A 15885-nucleotide genomic window follows, 5' to 3' on the forward strand; every position below is an offset into this window, starting at 1 on the left:
GGATTTGTGTGTGACATACACCATGGCAACGCTAGATAAAGACTCCTGTTGTCATGGGGACTTCTTTCTTTCTCTGTGGAGGATGGATGACATACTTAACATAAATATTTAGTAGATTGATCATTAAAAAACAACATTTGATATGCTGACATTCTTAAAATTTATTCACATCGAAAAGGCATAAAATTCTATTTCTACTCTGAATTACAGGATGTGGTTCCACTAGCTAATATAAGGTAAGGTTGAAGTGCAAAGTACTGTGATCTTGGCCTGCACATAGGTAAGCCTTCTTGGGGGTGGGTGGGAGCCAGTCACGGCCATGGCAGGTTAGCATGGGTGCCACACTGCAGGCGGCTGTCTGGAATATCGCAGCGCATTGCCAGGGAGGGTGACTGGGAATTTGGGACCCGTGGGAGCAGGGAAAGCATAACTGGACCACTGGTTGCTTGGGATGACACAGGGATTGCCTCTGCTTGTCTGTTCTGTCCTGTGGGCATCCACAGAGCTGTGTTCACTAGTGGCTGCTCTTAGATTGGCCTGTATGTAAGTTGGGCAAAAACAATGGCATATAGCCTGAGATTATTGCTGTGGGAGTCTTACTAAGAGCGACGCATGTCTGTGCCGTGTGCATCCGCTGCCACGATGCAATGAGCTGCTTTCTGATGTGTTGTGCAGGACAGGCGTGGAGACGGAGCACACTGCCTCAGTGTGAGCTGGGTGGGGGACACACCAATTGATGCACTTCTGCTCGGTGAAGCATGCATTGGTTAGCATTTCAATGGAATTACAGTAATTACAGTAATTGGTCTGATGGCAGGTTTTCCTCATGTCATCGTTTTTTCATGCACCCTAATCAGATTTATATGGGGACTTCTGTTAGTCTAGAATGCAGTAAACTGGATTAGTGCTGGAGCAAAAGCTAGGCAGCCTCTCATCTTTTCCTTCCTGGGATAAAATGTGCCATGGTGCCTAACGCTAAGTGACTGTCTTCAGGGACCCAGATGAGAGGCAGCCTGGCACTGCGTGTCCATCTGCCTATTAATCGCTGAGGTAACTGTCATGCCTCAAAGCAGAACATCAGCTCTTAATTTTCATCTATTTTCAGCTCTTTTACGTGTGTGTATTTCGGCTGGTTAAACACCATGAATGTTTAAAAGCCTTGTAATTGTTGCCAAGGATTATTGTTGGCACAATATGCCTGGGCGTCTTTCAGTGATGTATCTGGGAGGAGGGCCACCAGAGCCGGCACTGTGCTGCAGAACTGCCTGCAGGCCAGGCCCAGGGAGAGGCCCCTCCTCACTGCAGGGATCTATGTCCAGCCCCCCCCTTCCGTCTGCACGCCTCCCTCCCTCAGAAACTGCGGGCAGCTGGAGTAGCACAGTTTGTGGCTGCAGCCATGCTTCCTATCAGTCTCAACACTGCCAGAGATGGTGGACATGAACACATTATGGAGGGTGTAAGTTCCTCTGTGTGCGCACATCTGCCGCAGCTAGAACCGGACTGGCAAAATGGCCCGTCAGACCTGCGCAGAGACCCAGCAAAGAGGTGCATTAACGCTGCAACCCGGTAAAGCAGCCTGTCAGACCTGAGCAGAGACCCAGCCAAGAGGTGCATTAAACCTGCGACCTGGTAAAGCAGCCTGTCAGACCTGCGCAGAGACCCAGCAAAGAGGTGCATCAAACCTGCAACCCGGTAAAGCAGCCTGTCAGACTTGCGCAGAGACCCAGCAAAGAGGTGCATCAAACCTGCAACCCGGTAAAGCAGCCTGTCAGACTTGCGCAGAGACCCAGCAAAGAGGTGCATCAAACCTGCAACCCGGTAAAGCAGCCTGTCAGACTTGCGCAGAGACCCAGCAAAGAGGTGCATCAAACCTGCGACCCAGTAAAGCAGCCTGTCAGACTTGCGCAGAGACCCAGCAAAGAGGTGCATCAAACCTGCGACCCAGTAAAGCAGCCTGTCAGACTTGCGCAGAGACCCAGCAAAGAGGTGCATCAAACCTGCGACCTGGTAAAGCAGCCTGTCAGACTTGCGCAGAGACCCAGCAAAGAGGTGCATCAAACCTGCGACCTGGTAAAGCAGCCTGTCAGACCTGCGCAGTGACCCAGCAAAGCAGCATAATTAGACCTGAGACCCAGAAAAGCAACGTAATCAGACCTGCGACCCAGAAAAGCGGCATGTTAGACCTGCGAGGAGACTCAGCAAAGCAGCATGTCACACCTTGGTGGAGACCCAGCAAAACAGTGTAATCAGACCTGAGACCCAGAATATAACAGTATAATAAAACCTGCAGCCTAGCAAAGCGGCTGTCAACCCTGCACAGTCTGCACCCGGCTGTTAGACCTGCACAGAGACGCAGCAAAGCGGCATGTCAGAGCTGCACAGAGACCCACCAAAGCGGCATTTCAGAGCTGCACAGAGACCCAGCAAAGCAGCATGTCAGACCTGCACAGAGACCCAGCAAAGCGGCATGTCAGACCTGCACAGGGACCCAGCAAAGCGACATTTCAGAGCTGCACAGAGACCCAGCAAAGCGGCATGTCAGACCTGCACAGGGACCCAGCAAAGTAGCATGTCAGACCTGCACAGAGACCCAGCAAAGCGGCATGTCAGAGCTGCACAGAGACCCAGCAAAGCGGCATGTCAGACCTGCACAGAGACCCAGCAATGCAGAGTAATTGGACCTGAGGCCCAGAAAACAGCATGATTGACCTATGAGGAAACTCATTGAAGCAGCGTAATCAGACTTGAGAGCTAGTAAACCAGGGTGTCAGACCATCACTGGCAGCTCTGCTGTTGCTTTGGGGCACAGTGAAGTTACAGGACTTGAACACTGCGGTTTTCTTGCTCGTGGGGACAGAGTGGCCATCACTCAGCTGATCTACCTAATCTGCCATGTCCATGTAGGAGGAAAAGTAAGAGAAGGGGGGGCATTGTCTCCTTAGGCTCCTGTCCAAAGTCATTAATGTCCCCAAATAATATCAGTTGACTGGCTATTGTTGAAGGAGGAGAGTCCTAATCTGTGGTTGTTTCACATCCAAAGAGGCAGCAAGTTGCATTGATAGTTCCCTGTATTTGCTGCCGGGCTTCTTCTGAGCGGTAATGGGGGGCTGGGGAATAATGAACTGGGAAGGTGTGTATGGCAGATGAGGGAAGACCGCAGGGCCCCACCTCCTCTTCATGAGAGAAACACCCAGGGCCATTTTCAGTTGCTGGCTTGTGGCTCAGGTGGCAGCCTGAGAGAGCAGAGGGATTTTTCTGTAGCTGCCGCCTGCTTTAATTAGTGCGAGGTGGACAAGGGGGCGGGTGGACTGTTTGCACGTGCTTTCCTGACGGAGAGCCTCTCATGTGCATGTATGTGCACAGACCCACGCAACTCGCTCCTCCCCATCAGAGTGTTCCTGCCTATCAGGCGCTCTTCAGCTCTCTCTCTCGCTCGCTCACTCGTTCCACAGGCTGCCTGCCTGCCTCCCTCTCCGCCAGGCGTTTGAGAGAAAAACGGCAGAAGAAGATGCCGGCCATTCTGGTGGCCACCAAGATGAAGTCAGGGCTGCCCAAACCTGTGCACAGTGCTGTGCCCATCCCGCACCTTCCTGCCCGGCTTGCTGCCCCGCAGCCCTGCGCCCTCAAGCTGGCCGGTGTCAAGCCCACCTATTCCAGCCAGATCCCCCTGAAATCACCCCAGGGGCATGAGCGTGAGGGCGATGGGGCCCCAGGGAAGAGGAGTGCGACAGGAGGAGATACGCAGGTCAGAGATCAGTTTCAGTGTCATGCCAGTTTGCAGATGGATAGCTGTCTACCTCTGTCTTATGCTGCTTAACCCTGCAGCAGAAGATCTATAGCTCTATGCTGTTATGGTGCTGGACTCTATGCTGCTTTGCCTGTATAGAATAGAGATGTACCACTAAATCTATGTATGTATGTATGTATGTATGTATGTGAGTGTGTGTGTGTGTGTGTGTGTATATATATATATATATATATATATATATATATATATATGTGTGTGTGTGTGTGTATAGTATATATTATAAAACTGTATACTATTATCTATATACAGTACTGCTGTACCTCTGTATGCCATTCTATACCAGTGTACTTGTGTGTGGTATATAGCCATACCATGCTTCCTCTGAACGCGTGTTTTGGTTTGGTTTTCGGATGCACTGGAGCAGGGACACAGTGTGGCAGGTAGGCGCAGCTGCCCCTCGGAGTGCCGTGGTGTGAGGGAGTCTCCTTAAGGCACCTGCCGTATTTAGCGCTGGATCCCTTCCCAGAATGCCTGTATCACACGGCACAAATCCCTGCTTTTATAAGGCCACAGAGGGTGATAAAGTAGCTGGGGGTTTTAAAGGCGATCTAAGTGAGAAAGTCTCGCACTGCCCTGCCTTTGTCTGCGATTTCACTGTTTGCTACCGGCGATTTCAAATACAAGCATGTTGTCACAAGCAACCGCCAGACCCCTGTGCGTTTGTGTTACCAGCCTGTTTCTAAGGAGGCCGCACTTCTATTTAAAGAAGAGAGCTTTGAAAATACTCGCTCTCTAAACAAACTGACTCTCTCCTCCTGGAACGTGCCGCTGGCTCCGTGTCCATTAAATCTGTGTAAGAGGTCGCGTGGCTCTCAGATTAGAATGACTGTTCTGTCTCCTCCAGGGCTGTACAGCAATGCTTTTTAGACATGTAGCACACTAACAGCTAATGTTTGATTATTTGACTGCAGGTTGTCATTTGCGGAACGTGCACTGCAGGTTTGGACGGCTCTTGGGGATTTGGTGTGCCCGGTGACAGCCATGTGGGCCAAGGCTAAGTCAGGCTCCGCCATGCAACTCGCCATTGCACCGTTAAACTTGTGTGAGCCGCACAGTTTGACCGTGTGCGTCCTGCTCTTTGCAGAATCACTTCTTTGCTAGGCCGGCTCTCGCTGTATGCTTTGGGGCTGTATGTAGGATAGAATCCTGACATGTGAGCCATCCAGCCGGCCATCCGGCTCTGCTTAATAAGCGGCCTGTCGCAAATGAGACTCCTGTTAATACAAGAGGTGACACTGTAACATGACAGCGATCTGATTGGCCGCTCTGCTATGGGGTTGCATGATCACATCCTCAAAGCCCATACTAGAGTACCCATGACAGGAGCTGCGTGCGGCATGGAAGCTAATCGCTCTGCTCGTCAGTGCCTTCTGGCCCCACCCCCTGGCACCAGGGATGCTACCAGAGGGAATCTGCCTATGAATGAATGCAAAATTAAAAGTTAAAAATGACACATATACAGACACTACTCTATTTGCGAATGAGATACGTTCCGAACGGCTGTTTGTAACTTGACGTGTTCATAAGTCGTCATTGAACATCATTTTAAGGGTATACGCAAGTACATTGGGGAGCCCAGTGAACACAGTTTGAACTTACAGTCCTCTTCGTTCGTATGTCTGAAAGTTCATAAGTTGAAAGTTCGTAAGTAGAGGAGCGTCTGTATAACAATATATAAATGTGTACATTTCCACCTCTTCTTCATTTTTAAAGCAAAAAGGCTTTCAGTGAACTCAGTATTTTTAGATGAACTCGAGAGGAGTTTTGGATACCGGCAAGATGAAGATGTTTATGGACAGTAATAATGCAGCTGCGTATGGGCAGCCTGAGTCCTCAGGATGGGACAGAGGATGGGTGGGGGGCTTCTCTTTGGGTCTGTCTACCTTCCAAGTTTTATGCTTATAAGGGGCTGGACCTTCACAGGAGGCTGTTTAATGATTCTTGGAACAGTGATGCAGAAATACCCGGAACATACTGTGAGCCGTATTGACTCAAATTTAGTCTTTCTACAGATAATCTTCTCTGATGTGTAAGTACTGTGTAGGTTAAAAAGTGGGATAGGGTAGGATAGAATAGGGTAGATGTTTTTTGTCCTCCCATCCATTTATCTTGTTGTAAATGTGTAAGGTAGCCTTTGGATGGCTGTGAAAAGCAGATAGAGTGCTGCCATCTACTGCCGACACCTGGAATCATTCTGGGTTTGATGTGTGACAGTTGGCAGAGTGAACTCCTAAATCCCTGTGAATCAAGCTTAAACTACAAATCTGTGTCACGTCTCTGTGAAACACGTCTTGCCTAAACAGCTGTGAACAATGTGAGCAGCACCACAGTGCAAGTAATAGTCTGTGATTTTTTTATAGGGAATATGGCCTGCCTTAGAATGGCACGTGCGCTATCGATCAGATATGCACTGCGATGGATTATCCCTGCTGGCGTGTCAGTTTCAGAGATTAAGTGTCCTTCACTTCCCTGAGAAAACGAGCCTGGCCACAGCAGTCATGCCGGTGGCCAACCTGTCAGGAGGTATTTGGCATCATAAGCAGAGGATGTTGTGGTTGAGATGCACTCTGAGGGCAGTAGGGCGGTGAGGGAGGGGTCTGGCGTGGGTGTGTGTGTATGTGGGTCATGTATTTATTACATTGTAGGGACCAGATTCGTATTTTGTTTGGTTACTTACGGTTAAGGTTAGGGCTGGGTAGGGGTTAAGGTCATCATTGTTGGGATTTGGGTTTTTCCCATAGAAATGAATGGAGATTCCCCACAAAGATATGAGTACAAACACGTGTGTGTGTGTGTGTGTGTGTGTGTGTTTGTGTGTGTTTGTGTGTGTGTGTCAGGGATACCAAAGAAGAAGAAATAGGCTTGGTTCATACTCCCTGGGAACGTGGTTGTGCCATTATACATGCACTCCTGTGCAGGACCGTCCGCGATTCTGAATGTTCATACTTAGCACCAGCACACCAGGCAGCTGTGTACTTTGGGGGGCACCACAGACGAGGCTGCTAGTCACATTTCTGAAGTACAGTATGGATACTATGATACAAATAAGAATTTTAATTAAATAAACCAGTTTGCAAGTCAGGGTTAGTATTGTTAAGAAAATCATTTCCACAACCTGAAATAAAATAATACACAAAAGATTAAATTAAAAAAAGAATGAAAACTATAAATATTGCTTCCAAAACTTACTGAAATAAAGTAAAACAAATACCAAGAACTCTCTGTTACCATTTTTAAATACTTAGCTAAAGTAATAATTTGTCTTTGAGCCTCTTTCTTACGACGTATTTTAATCATAGAAATAGCCAATAGCACTACAAAGCGACATTTTGCAATAGTTACTCTACAATTGTCTGTCTATCCATAAAATTAGTAAAACTAAAATATATAACTAAATAAATCTTTAAAATAAAAACAATGAAACACCAAAAACTAAAACTAAACTAGGTTTCAAATGAGAATTAAAAATTTAATAAAAAATAAATTAAAAAATGATAATATCACTGATGCAGAAGCCTACCCAGGTACATGGGGTTGCTATACCAATGTATTTGTATATTACTTTGTAACCATCTGTGAGTCTTTATCGTCCTGTAGTGAGGAATCACATAAATGTCTGTATTTCAAGACGTTCTCAGTCAACCATTCTTCAAATCCGCTAACCATTTTTGTTTTCATTCTGATAACAGAGGGTAGAAAAGGTGTTTATATACAGTCTTTGGTATGACTACTATTTGACTGACTGCTTCTTTTCCTCTGGCTAAGGAATGGTCGGGGTATACTTCTGTCACTGGGCAGAACTCCCGCGTCGTTATCATTTCCGAGTGCTGCACGGCATTCAAGACCAGCCCCTATGACGGAAATTATGTTGCAGTTATCTTGCACACTGTGGCACTGCCATATCCGCTCAAACCAGCCTTAAGAGAGGCGCTGTGCCAACACCGGCACATTGCAGACAGGCTTTGCTGCCCCCTAGTGTTTAATATTCTTTTCCCACGGTCACTGAGGATTCATGCCGAGACAGGCTGTCACCTAAAGGATGCCAGCGCCGACTCCTCCTGTGGAGTGCAGTGTGCCTGCGCCCACGTGTGCTTTTATGTGTGCATGCCCGTATGTGCACCTTTGTGTGTGTGCGTGTGTGTGTGTGTGCGCGCGCGCTGACTGTATGAGGCTGAATGATTTTTAACGCCCCATCACCTCTGCTCCTCCTCCACTCCGAGGCCGCCGTTGCTGCAGATACGTTCATCCATCAACAATAAAACGAGTGGCAAACCAAGCACTTCTTGGTTCCAAGAGGGGCTTGGAATCAGTGGGCGTAGAGGGGACCTTTGCCATTTTCTCAATTGGGCAGATGTGGGTGACGAACTAAATTTGGATAAGGCTGAATGAAGAATGTAAAAACACCAGAGAATCAGCGCACATAGCACTGCTTCTGTCATTAAAAAAAAATCTCCCCAGATGGTTTTGGTTATGAAAGATCTCTATGTCAGCAAGAGAATCTTTGATTTTATCAGCCTGGTTTGTGGTCTTGGGCTTTTAAGCTGAAGCAGAAGGTGGTGTAGAGTCCTGGGATGGGGCTGAGCTGCATGCCACTGTCACGGATCTGTCCCTTTGTCTCAGTCGGAGAGCCAGCTAATCCTTATGCGCTGGGTCCATTTAACCAATTTTCAGTATGATAAGACCCTTATCTTAATAGGAATTGTCAAGATAAATGGCCAGGCTATTTTCAGTCTGCCACTGTCTGTTTTACACAAGAAATATAATTATGTATAGACTGTAAATATGTAAAATGTAAAAAGGTGTGGTATACAACACATTCTAAATATATACCTATACACACAAACACACACACATATATAAAAACACTGAAGCAAACTGAAGCGATTGCTATTACTTATCATACAAACTATATTACCAGGTACTGGTATAAAAATTTGTGCATATATTTAGTTTTAATGAATTTCTTTATTATACTGTATTACATTTCGCCTCTAACGATTCATCTCTTATTACCATGCAATTAGACCATTAAATCTTGTTAGTTGCCCTGCCTTACGGCTGGCTGCTGGCGGAGAAGGTGTGCAGTACTCTGTATGTTAGTGCTCTGCAAAGCTACGGCTTGCCCTCGGGTGACGTGTGGCTGCTAACCAGCACAGCAGGATCCCCAATCAGGCTTGGGCAGGTGCTCTAACTAAGACACACTATTGGATCCGGCCAGGTCAGTGATGTCACAAGGTAGACAATCACCTTGTCTGTGTGACTCTGGAACCAAGGCTTCCTGATGCTTGAGGTTTGCTCTGGTTGTCATGGAGATGCATGACATTAGATAATCTATAGAGTTATATGTGTCGCTCACAAGCACACATTAGACATCTGTTGTGCATAGCCCCATATTGTTGCCCCCCCTTCCCCCCGACTGTTTTGCTGCTGTCCATTTCAAAACCACCCACATCCCTTTTCACACCACCAGCAGCTCTCTCTGACCGATCACTGAAGCAGCAGGAGATGCTATATCATGCACGTATCGCGCATTTGATGCCACTTGCAGGTGTGTCATTCATGCCGTCTGGGGTTTTGCCAGGGAGGTGAACATGGAGGGCTGCTGCTTCAGCAGGATAAGCCCATTGTGACCCAGTGTCTGACACTGTTCTCACCAGTGCAGGATGTCAGACTCCTCCTCCAAACTCCATTTGAAAGCTGCGTGGATTGTGGCTGCAGTAGCGGGGATGGTCTCCATGCTCTTTTTCATGTTCTGCTCACTTTCTTTTGCATTTTGATGTCTGCTTTCTGTGGAGGGCTTTGTGGAAGCTCTGCTCCCCATTTGACGAGGAAAGCGTGATATTTCCTCCTTAAATGACACTTTACGTGCAGCGCTGCTTAATGGCCTGTCACGACACGGTCTGTTTCAGTAAAATGTAGTTTTGTTATAGGAAAGTCAACGTCATCTTTAACCATATAAATTGTTTGTGTTTTTGTGAACTTGTGAATATACTGAATGGCCATATGGTTGCAGTTTATCAAAACCAGTGGTTTCCTTTGGTCTTTATGAGGGTGTCCATTGTGCAGATGACCTCTGCAGAGGTTAAACACATCCTGTTAAGTCAGGACGTCTGTTTACATTCATCCGCTCTACATTTTGCACAATTAGATTTCTTAGTTTTTTTTTTTTTTTTGGGGGGGGGGGGGTTCAGACACATCTCTTATCTATGTCAGAGGATTTAGTGACATGTGCGAAATCCTATCAAGGTTAGGTAAAGAGTAGAATGGTTTTCTAGGGATTGTGCCACAAGCAATTGCTGTAAGATTACAAGGGAAGCACAGCTTCCCCCAAAAGAATTGAATTTTTCAATGTATCAGTATTAATACATTTTATTTTCCAATAAAAGGTGTTATCTATCTTACTAATTGAACCACAGAACCGATTGTTTCATGGGAGTTGTTTTCAACAACTAAATAGTTATTTTCCCTTTGACACCAGGACAAATACAGCCCATAGACACCCACTAATGTAATGTCGTTCTTCACTGGAAGTCTATGGAAGATTCATGTACACTTCGTCTAATTGGAGAATAGATGAAAGCTTATTAGTGAATATTATGGCTGTGAACTGATACAAAAGAACTACTTAATCACACAGTTTTCAGTGATTGGTCATCATTAATCGCGCCTAACATTAAAACATACAATCATAAATACACTATATGGACAAAAGTATTGTCACACACCTCTTAATCATTGAATTCAGGTGTTTCAGTCAGACCCATTGCAACATTTGTGAAAGAATGGGTTGTTCTGAAGAGTTCAGTGAATTCATGCATGGTACTGTCATAGGATGCCACCTTTGCAAAAGTCAGTTTGTTAAATTTCTTCTCTTATAGATATTCCACAGTCCACTGTAAGTGGCATTATTGCAAAGCGAAAGTGTTTAGGAACAACAAAAGCTCACCAGCAAAATGGCAGACCATGTGAAGTAACACCGGGGATAGAGTCCTGAGGTGCATAGTGTGCACTGGGAGCTCCATGGAATGGGTTTCCATGGTCAAGCATCTGCATGCAAGTCTTACTTTACCAAGCACAATGCTAAGTGCCGCCACTGGACTTTTAAACAGTGGAAACGTGTTTTGTGGAGTGATGAATCATGTTTCTCTCTCTGGCAGTCTGATGGACGAGCCTGGGTTTGGCAGATGCCAGAAGAGCATCAACTGCCTGACTACATTGTACCAACTATAAAGTTTAGTGGAGGAGGGATAATGGTGTGGGGTTGTTTTTTAGGAGTTGGGCTTGGCCCCTTAATTCCAGTGAAGGGAACTCTTAATACTTCAACATGTCAAGACATTTTTGACAATTGTATGCTTTCAGCTTTGTGGGAATAATCTCGGGAAGGTCCTTTCCTGTTGTAATATGTCTGTGCCCCAGTGCAAAAAGCAAGGTCTATAAAAGACATGGTTGGGTGAATTTGGTGTAGAAGAACTTGATTGTACCACACACAGCCCTGACCTCAACCCCATCATACAACTTTGGGATGAACTAGAACAGAGATTGTGAGCCAGACCTTCACATACCACATCAGTGCCTGACCTCACTAATGCTCTTCTGGATGAATGAGCAAAAAGTCCCAGAGACACACTCCACAATCTTGTGGAAAGCCTTCCCAGAAGAGTGGCAGCTGTTATAGCTGCAAAGGGGGGACCAACTCCATATTGATGCCTATGGATTTAGAATAGGACGTCATAAACGTTTGTGTAGGTGTAATGGCCAGATGTCCCAGTGCTTTTTTCCATAGCAGTGCATTTACACATTGAATCCTCAAATTATTGTACCGTTAACACAAAGGTTAGTGTATATAGGTCATTCTTACAAAATCAATACTATAATATATTAGGTTTTTCTGATTTTTAAGATTAGTTTGAAGACAGATTCAAATTATACTTACACTATAAATTATATATAGCATCTTTGTTCAAACTCAATTTTGCTTCTTGGGTTGTTAGTCGGTTTTGTTTTATTTCCATTAGGGCTGCATTTTATTTCATTTCAGCGTAGTCATCACTGTGTGTGCATGTGGAATAATCATTTATTTGTCTGCATTTGATTGCATTTGTCAGCATTGCTTTATGTCTGTTGAGAGGGTGCGTTCCATTTAATGTCAGACTTCGGAGGAACCTCTGCAATCCGACCACAGAATTCAAGATGACTACTGCATGCATTAAAAGTAAAAAGCTGTAGCAATTAACTGATCATACTGCACTTCTGTCGATTTTTTTGTCATTAAATCAGTTGTACACACAGCACTGTCCAACCTCTATCTGTGGACATGTTGTTGTGGTGCTTGAATGCACAAAATACCGTGTTACATGTTATGCCATTGCTTACAATGGTTAACAAGGAACCTAGCTAGAAATGGTATTGCTAATGGTTATCCTGGCTAGTTGTACTGGAACATGGTTAATTCGGGTGTGATGTTATGGGATGCGGCCACACAATTTATGGCTTATTATATATTATGCTTTCTTCATTTTCCTGCAAATATGGTTAAGCTTTATCTTTGGTAGCTCGTGGAGGTACAGACAAACAAATAAGACTCGAAACAATGGAGCCAAACAGGATGATTTCTTGCACTGCCTCCTGGTGGATATGGCTTTTAAATCTCCACATTGACATAAACTGTGTGGCAACATCACTTGTATAGCGACAGCATGTGTGACTGTACGCATGGCAAGCATCAAGTATAAATCAGCCCTTAGAAGGCTGCAGCGCCTGAAATGAGAGACAGTTTATGAGAGCTTCATACATAGTTTTTGCTTAGACAACAGTGGTTAAACGGATAGACTTGCAGTCAGATATTTTAGACCCCCCTGGAAGGCCTGTCTGCCCTGTCATCTGAGTTAGCTTGGTTTGTAAGGTTGATTGTATCTATCCAGAACAAACTACTCAAACAGACTCTGCATCTCAGTATTTACTTACTCAGAAATGCAGTTGATTCTCTTCATTTGTCATTTCTCTATTTGTACAGAAATCAGGTTAGGCTTGAATGAAATTATAAGTTCTACGCAAATTGCAGGAATCCTGAGGCATTTGACTGAAAGTCGTCCGTTTGAATGGTCCTGCAGGTAAAACCTCTGTGAAACTGCTTGGCTTGTTGTTCAGTGCAGAGGAGCCTTATCTCCCAACCTGGAGCAAAAAGACATCTAACACTCACTGGGATGGATTGGAGGCACACGATGGCAGGTCCTCATGCGCTTCAGCGGTCATTGTGCTGTGCACTGCTTGTCCATGTCACCAATTTTCTCTGCAAGGACAGCATGTGGTTGAGTTCCTGCCCGCGGTTACGAGAGTGAAAATGAGCTCTTTGGTGACAGCTGGGGGGGGGGGGGCGTTTGGCTCCCGTCAGTGCAGGAAATAAGAGTGTGAATGAGCAGGAGCTGCTGTAGCTGACGTGATGCTGATTCAGAGGTTGGTCTGGTGGGAAAGGCTGCTCTGCAGGCTGCCTGCAATGCCACCATGCTTTGGTGTTTACTATGGAGTATCATTACTGATCAAGGGTGCCTGTGTTATGGAGGGGGTCCCCCTGCCAGCTACGCTATCTCCTCCCCCCACAGCCAGCTCATGTGTCATCCCTACACCATACAATAGCCTGGGGGCCCCCGTGAAAGGCTCCTCAACGGCTTTTCTGAAACAATGGCCCTTGGGGGTGGGGCCTCACTCCATGCTTTCTGCTTTCCTGAAAGGAGCTTCGCACGTGATCCCTTATAGGCCCCGAATTATAAAAAGATAGGGGAGCTGTCCAGCTCTGGCCGAAAGGCTGCCCCGTCCCCCTCACCGCAGGTACCTCCTGTGTGCCTCATATCCATATTAAAAGCCATTTTAAGCCTGCAGATCTGAGGTTCCCAGCCCGGCGTACTATGGGAACATGGCGCTGATGGCAGGCTCCAGCCCGGCCCATCTTCAGCCTCAGCTTGTAATTTGAGGTTTGGGGGTTTTGAGCGCACGCAAACGAGCCCATCTGTGCGCACTTCCTGTGCCCCCCCCTCCCCCGGCACCGTGTTTGCCGCGGGCCACATCGTATCGCTCTCCCAAAAGCTCCGCTTGTGGTGATGCGGTGAGACCTGGGAGGGTCGGGGGGGTCAGGGAAACAGCCGGCCAGGAAGGTAACAGCAGGGCTCCCAGAGTGGGCCGGCAGGCTAACTGCTGCTCCGCCTTTTCGCCCTTTTCATTCTCACTCATCCAGGGACATGAAGAAGCTCTTTACAGGGCAAGAGGTTACAAGAAGTGCCCTGCTGTCTCTGTGCTCAGTGTGAGTGGCCCATTGGAATGGAGTTCCTACGTTTGATTGGTTAGATGAGGTTTTGGCAGGGAGGGGAGGAGGGGATGGGAGGGCCTCCTCGCCTTCAATTTCACCCTGCTTGGGCTTCCCTCCCTCTCATGGCCTGTTTGACTTGGCGCTGCTCCCCAGCGTGGAGGTTAGACTTTGCAGACCCAGCTCAGCAGCGGTAGCAGCAGCAGCGGCCCTCTGCACAGACGGGGAGATGTACCAGCTGCCGATGGTCTGGGCAGGGCACTGAGCAACATGAGCGTCAAGCTGTGGAGATGGGAGCAGAAGAGTGTCACTATGAAGCTGGTAACTACTGCGGGAGATCTGGCTGAAAAGCTGCAAATGGGCAGGGATGACGTGGGGAGAGAGAAGGAGAGAGAGGGAGGGACAGAGGTACAGAGAGCGAGAGGGAGAGAAAGAGAAGGAAAGAGGCCAAACTGCTTCTCATCTTGTTGAAGAGCTGCAAATGGGCAGGGATGATGAGAGAGAGAGAGAGAGAGAGAGAGAGAGAGAGAGAGAGAGAGAGAGAGAGGCCACACGTCTGACTGCCAGTACTGGCTTCGCTTACTATGCTATTTACTGTTTAATGGTATTGAGCAGCGTGGCCCATGCTTATCTGACTCCAGTGTGCCCTGTGTGCCATGCTGTAATAGGCTTACTGTGGATTTTGTGTCTCTGTGTGCAAACAATGAGAGGCCTCTTTACATGTCTGTTTTGTCATGCATCTCTCCCCTGATAGGCTGGCAGCATAATGGCACATCGTTTGTCTATATATCAGGGCTGTGATGTAATAAAAAAATATTACCTAATTAATTGTACAGTTTTCTGTGATTAATCGCAATTAATTGCACCTATCATTCCAACGTACGATAATAAATAACCGCAGTGAATCCCCAAATTAATTTTAATTTACAAAGGAGAGCATATGGGTCATTCTCGCAAACTGTAATGTGAATTTTCTGTGATATTTAAAATTAGCTTGAAAATGTTATTGTTTAAGCTGTCAGTTTTGCCTCTGGGGTAGTTTGAGTAACATCAGCTTCCCCGTGAGATACCAGGCGAGTGTTTTTGAGTTTAGCTTCATATTCTGGGATTCTGTGTAATATCATAATCTAAACTCTTGCATTGTTTACATCCAGGAAGTAGTATTATATTATAGATTTGCTCATACTAGATGCATCAATTAATTCGATCAAAGAAATAATAAAACCTTATGATTTAAAAATTAATACTAAGCATTAACATGATACATTTCCAGCCTGAGTATACATTTAATCCAGGTATTTGAACAAATTTGTGTGACCACATGGAAGAAAATGAGTTGTTTTTAAATTCCATGTTTCTAATTTGTTATGGTTCACGTAGTTTGAGATTTCAGATGGCTGTGAGCTTATCTGCACATCACTGTGTATGAAGAGTCAGGCTGCTCAACTGTCACATCAGTGTTTTGCGAAAAGGATGTGCTGCTAGAATTGGTCAGGGGTGCATGTCACTTGGCAGCCTACGGTGTAAGCAGAGAATGTTGCAGAAACCATGTGTAGGCCTCTGGATTTGACCAACAAGTATGTTTGTGTCCACAGGACACGCAGTACAACCTTAGAAATGAAATGGCTGCCATCAGTATTCAACATAATTTTTTATTTTGCCTTTGGAATGGTGTCTTGCGGTAATATTATCTGTGGATTTCTTCTCTCTTAAGAGCCATACAGCATGATTCCGTTGGTTTTCTCGCATTGACAGAGACTCGGGGGTGATGTGAAAACTG

General features: G+C 46.1%; 1 protein-coding gene across 3 annotated transcripts in view; it reads left to right on the top strand.

Annotated features, from left to right (window-relative positions):
- Positions 1-3397: 3397 nt before the first annotated feature.
- The window catches only part of nav2a (neuron navigator 2a), a 98184-nt gene continuing 85696 nt past the window's right edge, over positions 3398-15885 (top strand). For 2 of the 3 annotated variants that reach the window (XM_048969624.1, XM_048969623.1), the window contains exon 1: positions 3399-3745. In XM_048969624.1, the coding sequence (XP_048825581.1) occupies positions 3509-3745 (237 nt within the window). In that variant the 5' untranslated portion in view covers positions 3399-3508. Of the gene's footprint in view, positions 3746-15885 lie in introns of all 3 variants that reach the window. The other variant, XM_048969622.1, reaches the window with a different exon arrangement.

This window comes from Brienomyrus brachyistius, chromosome 11 (assembly GCF_023856365.1).
Source record: "Brienomyrus brachyistius isolate T26 chromosome 11, BBRACH_0.4, whole genome shotgun sequence".
In the NCBI taxonomy this organism is placed as follows: domain Eukaryota; kingdom Metazoa; phylum Chordata; class Actinopteri; order Osteoglossiformes; family Mormyridae; genus Brienomyrus; species Brienomyrus brachyistius.